Source organism: Callithrix jacchus, chromosome 2 (genome assembly GCF_049354715.1).
Source record: "Callithrix jacchus isolate 240 chromosome 2, calJac240_pri, whole genome shotgun sequence".
Lineage (NCBI taxonomy): Eukaryota > Metazoa > Chordata > Mammalia > Primates > Cebidae > Callithrix > Callithrix jacchus.
The window spans coordinates 143,961,489-143,975,570 of record NC_133503.1 but is presented as its reverse complement, the minus strand read 5'-3'; the positions used below and the strand labels follow the sequence as shown (position 1 = coordinate 143,975,570).

The 14,082-nt window shown below is 35.3% G+C and overlaps 1 protein-coding gene across 4 annotated transcripts in view; it reads right to left on the bottom strand.

Moving 5' to 3' along the window:
- The window catches only part of CENPK (centromere protein K), a 76,651-nt gene that overhangs the window by 35,673 nt on the left and 26,896 nt on the right, over positions 1 to 14,082 (bottom strand). For all 4 annotated transcript variants that reach the window (XM_078365456.1, XM_078365455.1, XM_008992000.4 and 1 more), the window contains 3 exons: positions 6,948 to 7,030; positions 6,748 to 6,846; positions 6,287 to 6,413 (listed from right to left, as the gene is read on the bottom strand). In XM_078365456.1, the coding sequence (XP_078221582.1) occupies positions 6,287 to 6,413; positions 6,748 to 6,846; positions 6,948 to 7,030 (309 nt within the window). The remainder of the gene's footprint in view (positions 1 to 6,286; positions 6,414 to 6,747; positions 6,847 to 6,947; positions 7,031 to 14,082) is intronic.

Genomic DNA, 14,082 nt, shown 5'->3' with positions numbered 1-14,082 from the left:
CGAACAGCTAGGATTACAGGTGTCTGCCACTATGCTTGGATAATTTTTGTATTTTCAGGAAAGACAGGGTTTCAGCATTTTGGCCAGGGTGGTCTCGAACTCCTGATCTCAGGTGATCCACCCGCATCAGCCTCCCAAAGTGCTGGGATTACAGGCATGAGCCACTGCACCCAGCCAAGACTTTAAAAATTAGTATTTCTTAGTTGTAATGGTACAAAGTAACTAAAATCAAATATTCATAATTAAGTGACAAAAAATTCAGAAAGTAAGTAACATTGTATTTAGGTCAGATTCATAAAAATGCAGTTGAAATATCTTCTAAGACAGTGAAAACTTTTCTAGTTACTGGAAGAGACAAAACTATCCATAAACATATAATAGATATACATATTATATATATTCATATAAAAGCAAGTTTAATATTTAAATCCCTCAACAAAAATTCCCCAAATGACATTGTGAGACTTAATGATCTTTCTATATAGCTCCTGACAGTTTGTCATGTTAACTCATTAGTTGTTTCTTCCTTGGAATGACAGAGAATAAATCTCATTCCAATTCTACCCAAGAGATCCTCAAATATTTAAACATTGCTACTATAAGGCCCAAGTCTTCTCTTTTTCATATTAATCACCACTGGTTTCTTCAATTATTTTTCTTTTTCTTTTTTTTAGAGACAGAGTCTCACTGTGTCACCCAGGCTGGAGTGCAGTGGTGCCATCATAACTCATTGCAGCCTCGAGTTCCTGGGCTCAAGCTATCTTCCCACCTCAGCCTCCTAAGTAACTGGTACTACGTTGTCCAAGCTGGTCTCAAATTTTTGGCTTCAAGTGATCCTCCCACCTCAGTTTCCTAAAGTGCTAGGATTACAGGTGTGAGCCACCACACCCTACCTCAATTATTATTCATATGGCATACAGTTGAGGCTTGTAAATACCATGGTTATTCTCTGAATGTGCTCTAATTTGTCTTTTCTTTTCCTTCAACCTGTCTCCCACAATGGCCTAGGTGCAATTTCATTACCAAGAAAAAAAGAACACCCACTTTCATTATTAACAAGACTAGAATTCTATTCGTTAAATTTAAGATGGGATTATCTTTCAGACATCTATTTTTCCCTGTGGACTTCTAAGAGTACTATCATCTAAAATGTCAAAGTGTTTTTCATATATCTAGCTAAAAATGTCTTTCTTATTCTGTAATGTTTAAACATAAATATTCTATGTATTTCTACTTAAAATCATCCTATTTGCCTTAGTTCCTAACTAGCTAAGAAATATAGTGTTTATTCTGTCATCCAACATGTTTACTATCTTGCTCTCTTACTTCCACATCATTTGTAAATGTTGATAGCCACATAGTCTACTCTTTACCTAAGTTATTGTTAAAAATGTTCAATAGGACAGACTCTAAAGGAAACTGCTAGAAAGTTCCAAGATAATACTAATCCTAATCAGAAGGTTTTGAATTCAGACATTCAATTAATTATAAAGTTATCTATTGCAGTGACACCTATTACTTTCCTAATACCAGTCAGAGATTACCATGGAATTCTTGTAAAGCCTTGCAGAAATACAAATATATTTAAAGAAACAGTAAAATAACACTAACAATCACAAAAATATGATTCCTGAATAGACAGCAGAGAGGATCTCAAACTCTCCTAATACTTTAGTAAAGAAAAGAGTGGTATAAATGAGCATATGATTAGTGGTGCAGACAGCACAATTACAGAACTGATTAATAAATGAGAAGCAAGATGCAGATTAAATTATAAGGACTTGAGACAATCAAAGGAAATGCAGAAAAAATAAATAAAAGAAAATTTCTATGAAATGAAATGTGAATTAAACTGCCCAGAAAAAGAGCATATCTTTTTCAAAGGAAAACTGACATTGAATAATCAATATTGTGAAATAGTCTTATGTTATTTAGTTCAAAGCTAAAGAACTCTCCAAATACACAGTCAGATTCAATAAGTCATCTATAGGCTGGCCTCAGATTTCTCTATACCACATTCCATTTTAGAAGACAGAGAGCAATGCCTAAGAAAACCTAAGATTTAAAAAATATGCTTAAGATATCCTTCTGGTATAAAGACAAAGTATTTACACCATCCAAGAATCCAAAGACTAAAACACCCAAGAATTCTTGAACAAATTACTTGTGAAAGAAATCCATCAAACCAAGTGATGGATTAAACTTAAGAACTCAAAAATGTATGGTAAAAGGTAACGAGCATTGACTCCAATACAATGTAGAATGAAGGCTAAATATGGCTAAATATAAATGGTGTTTTCTGACTAAAATATAAATGCTATAAACCTGCCAAAGTAAAAAGAACACAAAATAGAAATAAAGGTATAGGAAAAAGTGTTAATTTTCTTATCTTTCACAGCAGTCAACTAATAACTGCCTAGAATTGAGATATGAAGTTAAACAAACTCTATCATTTTCCATGTTTTTCATGATTTCTTGTTTCCTTTATATTATATTCCTTTCCTTCCTATCACATTTCCTTTATATTGAAAGGATCTCTCCAGAACCAAAATGATGCAAAGAAATATTTATCTGAATTCAAGCTGTTCAACTTCACTCATTCTTTTTCTTCTCTCAAATTTAAGTAAAATTAGGCTGGGCATAGTGGCTCAAACTTGTAATCCCAGCACTTTGGGATGCCAAGGTGGGTGGATCACCTGAGGTCAGAAGATCAAGACCAGCCTGGGCAACATAGTAAAACCCAGTCTCTACTATTAAATAAAATAAAAAATATATATACAAAAAGTAGCCAGGCATGGCAGTGTGCAACTGTAATCCCAAGAGGCTGAGGCAGGAGAATCGCTTGAACCCAGTAAGTAGAGGTTGCAGTGAATGGAGATCATGGCCACTGTACTCCAGCCTGGATGACAGAGCAAGACTCCGTCTCAAAAAAAAAAAAAAAAAAAAAAAAAAATTAAGTAAAATTACATTTACTATTATGCACTTACAAAATTACATTGATCCAGGCATCCATCAACCCATCCATTTATGGTTCCATATGTATATGTGCTTAGCAAGATGTCTCAAATGACACTCACCTATTACTAATTGTGAGGTTCACCTAATGGTAATGATTTGATGGAGGGAGTTTTGTTTTTAGCTTTCTTCTTTGCATACACCTGAGTTATGAAGTCCAGTGTTGTGGAGTAAAAGATATCTCCCCAAAATTCATATGCTAAAGTCCTAATGTAGCTATGTTTTTGAAAATAAAGTCTTAAATAAGGGAATTAAAGATAAATGAGGTCATAAGAATGGGGCCCTAATCCAATGTGAATGCTTTCCTCATTAAAAGAGGAAGAGACACTTGAGAATTCTTTCTTTCCTGTGTACACAAAGAGCCCAATGTGTGAACACAATGAGCAAGTGGTCATCTACAAGCCAGAAGAGAGACCTCACCAGAAACCAACCCTGATAGTACCTTTTCCTTCCTCTTGGAGTTCTAGCTTCTACATTGTGACACTTTTGTTTAAGCCACCCAGTCTGTGGTATTTTGTTATGGCAACCCAAGCAGACTAATACATACAGTATTGTTGGGGAGAGAGAGAAAGAAAAACAGAGAGAGAGAGAGAGAAACACACACACAGAAAAACAGAGAGAGACAAGAATCACTTTGTAACACATATCAATAGTTCTTATACATCATAAAAAAGAAGTGAAGTTATCAAATCGGACTTTGTGACCCCATAGTGGCTCATGGTAATCAACAAACACTTCCTTTTCAAGATGCCTCAAACCTCTGGTTCTATTAGTGGAGCTTAATAGGAATATTAAAAAACAAATGTTGAACACAATGAAGGAGACTGGGACCAGAAAATAAATCAGTGAGTTGTTGCAAAGTTAAGATCATTAAGAGGCAAGGAATCATGACTTTAATGAAATGGTCAATAGAAGGCTGTCATACTTTTACAAATAACTAAGAGGCAAAAAGCAATAATAGAATGGGAGACACACTCCATAACAAATGTAAAGCCTACAGACAATCACAGATAAGAAAGGGAAGAATAAAAAGAACACAGATAGTAAAAACAACAAGCAGAACTTTCTCTCTTTTTCCTAGTATATTTATATTCATTCAATAAATTTGAACTAAGAAGGTTCTATATAAAAGATATGCAAGATAGAAGAGATACAAAGAATAATTAAACACATTGAGTGGCTCACAGGGCACGGGGTGAAGGGAGAGACAGATATAAACAACACTAACAAAATCATTTGATAAGGGTTAATAACAGGACACCTAGAGCCAGGTTCAGTAGCTCACATCTGTAGTCCCAGCTGTGTAGAGGCTGAGGCGGGAGGACAGCTTCGCCCAAGAGTTCAAGTCTAACCTGGGCAACATAGCAAGACCTCGTCTCTAAAACATAAATCAATAGGCGGGATGAGGTGTTTCACACCTGTAATCCCAGCACTTTGGAAGGCTGAGGCGGGCAGACCACCTGAGATCAGGAGTTCGAGACCAGCCTGGCCAACATGGTGAAACCCTGTCTTTACTAAAAATACAAAAAGTTAGCTGGGCATAGTGGCATGCACTTGTAGCCCCAGTTACTTGAGAGGCTGAGACAGGAGAATTGCTTGAACCTAGGAGGCAGAGGTTACAGTGAGCAGAGATCATGCCACTGCACTCTAGTCTGGGTGACAGAGCAAGACTCAGTCCCAAAAAATAAAAGTAAATTAAAAATAAATTGGGCCAGGTGTGGTGGCTCACACCTGTAATTCCAGCACTTTCGGAGACTGAGGTGGGTAGATCACCTGAGGTCAGGAGTTTGAGACCATCCCGGCTAACATGGTGAAATTCCATTTCTACTAAAAACACAAAAGATTAGCTGAGTGTGGTGGCGCACGCCTATAATCTCGGCTATTCGGGAGGCTGAGGCAGAAGAATTGCTTGAACCTGAGGCAGAGGTTGCACCAGTAAGCCAAGATCGTGCCATTGCACTCTAGCTTGGGTGACCAGAGCAAAACTCTGTAAAAAAAAAAAAAAAATCAGTAAAAGAACACCTAAATTTCATAATGTTTCACTCAAAAGATGTTTGAACTATTTTAAGTAGTAATCTGCTATCTCACCAGATCAGATGGGTTTTCTAGGCAGAAAAAATAGAATGTATAAGGCACAAAAAGTGAGAGGCTGATTGGAGACAAAGCTGAATGGATTCATGTAAGAGATGGATGAATGCTTGGAGAGGAGGATGAGGAGATAGAAGTCCATAGTATAAATCCTAATGAAGAGATTTCTAAGGAGTTTACAGACTCCATTCCCTAGGGAGCCATGAAAGATGTTATGCTGAAAAGGATTAAACTAAACATATTATTATTCAATGATTACTCCAGTTTCAAAAGTCTTATTTATTAATATCATATAATTAAAGAACTGTTCACAATCTTCTGTCACTCAATAAAATATTTATTTGCTTTTTCAGAAAAGATTTATTTCATTATAGCTACTATTCAAATAGTAACTGACATTAATCTATTACAAATTTTAAACATTCTTTTGATTTAAAAAGTTGCACATATTCATCATAGAAAATTGAAAAAATAGTAAAAAGCAATAAAATAAATAAATAAAACAAAAAACACCTACAATCCTAGCTCTGACATAAGCACTGTCAATTTTTTTTAACATACATTAGATTCAAACAATTTAATCATCAGTGTTTTATTCATTCAACAGTAAGTTGTATTTCTTTAACTTCTTTGAATACATTGTATTAAAAGCTGACTTAGTCCCATCATATAGTATTTAATATAAAAAATATACTCTGGCTGTGTATGGTGGCTCACGCCTGTAATCCTAGCACCTAATCATCCCACTTGGGAGGCTGAGGTAGGCAGACTGCCTGAGCTCAGGAGTTCAAGATCAGCCTAGGCAATTTGATGAAATCACTTCTCTACTAAAAATATTTTAAAAATTAGCTGGGTGTGGTGGTGCACACCTGTAGTCCCAGCTACTAGAAAGACTGAGGCATGAGAATGACTTGAACCCAGGAGGCAGAGGTTGTAGTGAGTTGAGATCATGTCATTGAACTCCAGCCTGGGTGACAGAGTGAGACTCTGTCCCCCATCCCACAAAAAATATGCATATACTTAATCCCATTTTACTGAATAATTAGGTTGACTCTAATCTTTCAGTAATGTGATAATGGCAAATTTCCGTACATGCATATACCTTTAAACTAAATATTTGCTTTTAAACCTACCTAAAATAATTTTAATTATTATCTACATAAATGTCTTCTCTAAAACTTACCTTTTTGTTTTTAACACTTCCATCAGGCAGAGGAAAATGGTCTTCTAGAAACTCACCCAAGGTAATCAAGAGTTTCTCCTTATACTCTTTTACATTAAGCAGTTTGGTTTTCAGCTCATTAAATATTCTAAAAAATTTAAAAAATTAAGAGAAACATTTGACAGATAAAACACATATGCACATGTAACTAGTTATTTACAAAGTTGATCAAAAACTGTTAAAATTTCATTTGCTCAAACCAAATAACTAGCTTTTTGAAAATAATACTATCTATATAACAAGTAGAAAAACCAAAGGTACAGTCAAGTCAAGTCATTCATAAAAGATCATATAGCTAATAGTTAACAAAACTTAGGGCAAGACTCCTGATTCCCGTTAAATTTACATTCATCTGTATTTCATGTAACACAAAAAGTAAAATGCTTTTCCTATTTTAGAAACGTAGAACATAAAATTAATACCTTGATTCAGAAAATGTTTCAACTTTATTTTTCAATTCATTGTGTAGTACATTAAGAGATTCCATTATCTGCTGCTGTTCATCCAACCACCGTTGTTCCCTTCCGACGTGGAAAAAACAAAACAAGCAATATCCAAATAAAACTTTAAATGCCACTTCAACATATGTGAATGATTAATAGTAATTATAATACAAACATACCTTTCTAAGTCTTCCTTCAACTTTTCATTCTTTGACTCCATAGTGGATAGTACCATTTCAAGATCATGTCTCAATTTTTGGAACTAGAATATAATAATTCAAATTAATTGCTTAGTCTTTTATCCTACAGTTTTGTTTCTGAATGACAGTAAAATTTACATAGTGGTCCAGGATATTTCCATTCAGACATCAGTAGTAAAAAAGCCTAACAGAAAGCATTTAAAAGGGCAAATCTACAGTAGATGCTAAGTTTGTGGTAGTATTCTATGGTTAAATACAAAAATCTAAGAAGGGGTTGTTAGTAAATTTTAATTTCATATTGAAAGGCAATAATGGTGTGTTTTCAGTAATCAGAAATTAGACACCTTTTCTAAGGAGACTGTACAAAACACACACAAATGACTATGACACATTCAATATTTATTCAATCAATCAATCAAATCTGTTGATCAATCATTGACTAGTAGGCATTGTTGGAGGAGGGAGAAATGCAAAGGTAAACAGAACAAAGCAGGGAATCCAGACAATGTTTACTCTAGCAATGGTCAACTGTCATAAAGGAAAAAAAATCTAAATAAAAATAAAGGTATGAAGAACAACAAATTGATATTTTAGGTAGTATGCTGTGGAAAGACTTATCTGATCAGGTAACATTTAAATAACAGAGAAAGAAGACAAAGGAAAACATCATATTATTCTCTAGCAAAAGAATGTTCCAGGGAAAGGTAATAGTAAGTACAAAGGCCAAGAAGCAGAGGCATGCTTGAGGCATTTGAGGAACAACAAAGAAGACTAAAAATAATTACAATAAGCACTAGTGTTCCATTCTCCTGATCACAAGGGTTTCCATTAGCTTTTTCTAAACATAAATCAGTGGTAAGTTAAAGATGTATATATTATAAACCCTAAAGTAACTATGAAAAAAAAGAAAAGAAATAATATGCCAATACTGATAATTAAGAGACCAGCCTGGGCAGCATGGCGGAACCCTGTTTAAAACCTCTGTAATTTTGAAATAAATATAAAAATTAGCCAAGCATGGTGGCAAATCCCTGTAGTCCCAGCTACTTGGAAGGCTGAGGTGGGAGGATCACTTGAGGCCAGGAGGTGAAGGCTGCAGTAAGCTGAGATCATACCACTGCACAGCAGCCTGTGCAACAGTGAGACCCTGCCTCAACAACAACAACAACAACAAAATACACAATCTGAGAAAGTAGGAAAGGAAGAAAACAAGAACAGAAAAAAAGTTGGATGGAAAGAAAGGTAAATCAAGGCCAAGCTTGGTGACTCATTAATGTAATTCTACCACTTTAGGAGGCTAAGGTGAAAGGGTTGTTTGAGGCCAGGAGTTCAAGGCTGCAGTGAGGTATGATAGCAACACTACACCCAGCCCGGGCAACTAAGCGAGATCCTCTGTTCCCAAACCTCCCCCAAAAACAAAAGATAAATCAATAACATAGATTTCAACGCAACCATATCAATTACATTAAATATGGTCTAACAATGACATTAAATTGAAAAGTAACAGAAAGGTATCTAGAAAACTTTGAAACTATTTAGATACCAAAAACACACTTCTAAATAATCCATGGGTTAAAGAAGCAACCAACAGGAAAATAGAAAATTATAACTCAGGAGAAATAAAACCATAACATCAAAATTTGTCTTTTTTTTCCTCCCATCTCCCAAACAATTGATATGCAACATCAAGGATTTTGGGATCAAGCAAAAGCAATACTTTTTGAGAATTTAGAGCACTAAAAGTCTATTTTTTTTTTATTTTTGAGACAAAGTCTCACTCTGTTGCCAGGCTGGAGTGCAGTGGCATGATCTTGGCTCACTGCAATCTCCACTTCCCAGGTTCAAGCAGTTCTCCTTCCTCAGCCTCCCAAGTAGCTGGGACTACAGGCGTACGCCACCACGTCCAGCTAATTTTGGTATTTTCAGTAGAGATAGGGTTTCACCATATTGGCCAGGATAGTCTCGTGATCTGCCCAACTCGACCTCCCAAAGTGCTGGGATTACAGGCATAAGCCACTGTGCCCAACCTAAAAGCCTATTTTAAAAGAACAGAATGCTCTCAAAATTAATAACCTCAGATTGTATCGTAAGAAATATGAAAAACAGCAAGCTGCGGAAATAATAGTAACAACAAAGAAGTTAAATCAGTACAATATAAAACAAGGAAAAAGCAATAAAATTTGGTTTTTTGAGAAGGTCAATAAAATTAGATTAGTTATGGTAGGTGGAGGGGAAGGACCTAAATCACTGATATCAGGAATGAGAGAGGTGACATCACTACAAACATTAAAATGATAATGGAGAAATGTTATGGACAATTTTGTCACTAAATTTGACAAATTGGATGAATTCTTTGAGATACATAAACTACCAAAGCTCATTTAGACAAATAAGAAATCTGACTGGCTCCAGAGAACTAGAATTTGTAATTAAAAATTTTCACAGATGTAAATTTTTATTTAGTTTATGAGAAAATTTTAGGCCCAGATGATTTCACCTGTGAATTCAAACAAACATTTCTGGAATAAAAAATTACCATTCTACATAAACTCTTTTGAAGATGAGAGAATACTTCCTAATTTGTTCTATGAGACTGGTATTATTACTCTTACATCAAAGCCCAACAAAGGTATCACAAGAAAGGAAGGCCACAGACCAATATTCCTCATAAACACAGAAGCAAAAATATTATAAAATTTCAGCAAATTAAATTTAGCAATAAATAAATAAGAAAGATTAGTATTCTATGGCAAAGTGGGGTTTATCACAGAAAAATGCAGTTAAGCAAGCAGATAAAATCAATCAATGTAATTCACCATATGAACAGATTTAAAAAAGGAAAACATTTAATAACCTCAATAAATTCAGGAAGAGTAAGTGACAAAATTCAATATTAATTCATGATTTTAAAATAAAAGACTTAGGCTGGGCACAGTGGCTCATGCCTATAACCCCGGCACTTTGTGAGGCCAAGGCAGGCAAATCACCTGAGGTCAGAAGTTCAAGACCAGGATGGCCAACATGGTGAAACCCCATCTCTACTAAAAACATAAAAATTAGCCCAGTACAGTTGCAGGAGCCTATAATCCCAGCTACTCAGGAGGCTGAGGCAGGAGAATTGCTTGAACCCAGGAGGTGGAGGTTGCAGTGAGCTTAGACCGTGCTACTGCACTCCAGCCTGGGCAACAGAGTGAGACTCTGTCTCAAAATAAATAATAAATAAGATACGTCATAAACTGTAATAGAAGAAAATTTCCACAGTCTGATTAAAAGCGTTTATGAAAAACCTACCGCTAACTTTACATTTAATGGTTAAAGGGCAAATGTGCTTTCCAATAAGATCAGGAACAAAGTAAAGATGTCCATTCTTACCATTTCTATTCAATATTTTACTGAAGTACAAGTTCTAGGACAGCAAAAGAACACCAAAAATGATACAAAAATCACGCAGAAGGGAAAAGATACATAAAACTGTGTTTGATCTCAGACAATATGTAGAAAATCCTGCAACATCTACAAAAAAGCTACCAGAATAAAAGTTTCTCAAGCTCACTGGATACAAAATCAATAATAAATATTAATTATATTTGTATTTATTAGTAATAATTAGAAATTGAAATATAAAAGAATACCATTTTAATAGTCAAAATTATGAAATCATAAAGGGATGAATTTGACAAAAGATGTGCAAGACCTCTACGCTGAAAAGTACCAACACTGATGAGACAACATTTTCAAACACCAAATAAATGGGGATCTAAATAAATACAAAGATAATACATTGCTAATGAATCTGCATTCAGACTAAATATGTTAAAGATAGCAATCCTCCATAAATTAACCTATATACTCAGGGAAATTTCAATCAAAGTTCCAGCTTCTTATGGAGAAGAATGACAAACCAATTCTAAAAGTTACTTGGAAATATGAAATAATTTTGAAAAGAACAAAGCTAGGGAATTCATAATACTTGATTTCAAGACTTATTTTAAAGCTTCGGTCAAAAAGATAATGTGGTATTGGCTTAAAGACAGAAATACTTGACAAAAAAATAGGAATAACCAAAGCACAGAGAAAAATAGAGTTTAGAAACAGATACAAACACATATGTTCATTTATTTTCACGAAAAGTGAAAAGGAAATTCAAAAAAGAGTTTTTTTCAACAAATACTGCTGGAAGAGTCAGTATCCAAATTTAAAAAAAAATGAACCTATATTAATAACCCATACTATATATATATATATATATATATATATATATATAAACATTAACTCAAAATGGATCATGAACCTAAATACTGAAACCTTAAACTTAAAAACTTCTAACAGAAAACACAGTAGAAAATCTTTATGACCCTGAGTTGGGCAAACAGTTCTTAGATTTGAGCTCAGATCTTAATAGAAAACTTAATAAAATGGAGTTAATCAAATTAGGAACTTAAGTTCTTTAAAACACTGCTGAGAAAATGAAAAGAAGTCAGGCACTGTTGCTCATGCCTATAGCGCTGGCACTTTGGGCAGATCACTTGAGCCCAGGAGTGCACACAAGCCTGGGCAACATGTCTCTACAAAAAAAAAATACAAAAATTAGCCAGACGTGATGGTGTGCACACATAGTGCCAGCTATTGAGGAGGCTGAGGTGGGAGAATCCCTTGAGCCTGGGAAGTCAAGGCTACAGTGAGCTGAGATGATGCCACTGCACTGCAGCCTGAGGGACGGACGGACGGACCGACAGAAAGAAGGGAGGAAGCGGGGGGGGGGGGGGGTTGTGGGGGAGGTGGGGAGACAATTGTGCAGCAGAGATAACAGGCTAGACTGTGAAAACCTTGGACATGACTAAAGCCTGTCTTGAGAACTATCCTCAGTCAGTTCCCTGAAATTAAGCTCTGAGCCCTTGGAATATTCTGTTTGATGAATATTTTTCTACATCTAAAGCCTTGGGTCACATGGCACAGTTTGATTAGAGTTTATGCTAACTATGTGATTTGTGTTGAATCAATTTTTACTCTGGGGGGAAGTTACCAGTAAAATATAGAAATGATAGAACCAGCTCCTATAGAGCTGGCTCACTGAATATATAACAAAATGTAAAATAATGAGAAGCAAGCTAAATATACAATCCCCTTATTTTTAACTGTAGTGAAAAATAGCTAAAATGAGTTTTTGGGACAGATGGTGGCACTGCATCAAGTTTGGATTTTGGCCACTTTAAGCTACAGTTGCTGCTTTAGGGTTGCTAAGGGTTGCTACCAAAGGGGAAAATTTTGCTGGATCATCTACCATCGATGATTCTAAATTCATTGTGTTGGAAATTTGATGGATCTTTTTCAACGTGAAGAATCATTATCTCAGCCGAGCACAGTGGCTCACACCTGGAATATCAGACTTTGGGAGGCCAAGGTGGGACTGCTTACGACCAGGAATTCGATAGCAGTCTGAATAACACAGTGAGATCCTATCTCCACAAAAAAATAAATAAATAAATAAAAACAAAAATAAATAAAATTAGCCAGGCATGGTGGCACATACCTGTACTCCTAGTTACTTGGGAAACTAAGGCAGGAGGATCATTTGACCCCAGGAGTTTGAGATAAAGACAGCTATAATACTATACTCCAACTGGGCAACAGAGTAACAGCCTGTCTCAAAGAAAAAAACATATATATGGGGGTGAGGGTGGGGAGAATTATCTTTCATTCTGAGAAAATGTCCATATATTATTATATTATTATTTCTTGCCTTCCATTTTTAAATATTCTGCAACTTCTAATGGTAAAATTTCATAAGTCTACTCGTTTTCTTTCTTCTATTACTCCAATTGTGTGTTTTCCCCATTCCTGACCCATTCTTTACGTTTCCATGACTATAGAAACTTGTTTGCCATGCTGTGGTGTTAAGAGGTAGGGTCTTTGAGAAGCAATTGGTCATGGAGGCTCCACCCTCATGAACTGACTAAGCCATAAATGCCAGAGTAGGTTAGTTATCATTGGAGTTCAGCCCCCTTTTCCTTTCTCTTGTATTCACTTCCACCTTCTTTCCATTTGCCATGTCATAATCCAATAAGACAGCCCTCCTTCACCAGAAACAGCACCATGCTCTTAAGTTTCTCAACCTCCAGAACTTTTTAAGTTTCACGGTTAAACATTTGAAACATTTTTTCTGTTGGAGTTAAAGTGAGAGGAAACATTAATATGAACAAAGAAAAAGGTACATGAGGGTAAGGTTACACGAGTTCTCGGCCAGAAGAGTTGCACAGATGTGCTTAATTCTCCCTGCAACTTTGTGTGAACAACTTTTTAAGTAAACTTTTTTGGCTACAGGTGAATAAACTTTTGAAAAATAAATTATTGTTTTTGGTATTCTGCAATAGCAGAAGAAAACAGACTAAGACAGCGGTCCTTTGTGACCGGCTTTTTTCATTTAGCATGTTTTCAAGGTACCTCTGTATTTTAGCCATGTATCTGTACATCATTTCTTTTTATTGTCAAATAATGTGCCACTGTTAGGATATACTACATTTTATTCATTCATCAATTGATGGATATTTGGGGTTATTTCCTCTTTTTGCCTGTAAGAAAAATGATGCCATGAAGATTCATGTGTAACTTTTTGTGTGGATACATACAAGTCTTGATTCCTCCTGGGTATATATACACAGGAATAAAACTGCTGTGTCATATAGTAACTATTTTACCTTTTGAGGTATTTCCACACTGCTTTCTAAAACAGTATACCATTTTACATTGCCACTAGCAATGTATTGCTGTTCCAATTTTTGTACTTCTTCATCAACCCATGTTATTGTCTGTTCTTTAATTATTGTCATCCTAGATAATATAAAGTGGTCCTGTTTTAAAAACTAGCATTGTTATTTTGTGGAATCAATTTTTTTTCTTATCCTCTGGATGATATTATTTCTTTAAATTCTCGTTGGTTCCCTGAATTGTGTCTCCTTGAGGCTCATCTGCTCAGTTGTTTTGAACTTCTGTCTTTCAGTTTGGAGGCATTTTACAGATGTCTATAATCCTTGTCTGGACATTTTATTTAAACCTCAAAAACTTACTAAGAGCGTTATGTTTATGAATAAGGCTTTCTGACATGTGGTCACCCTGC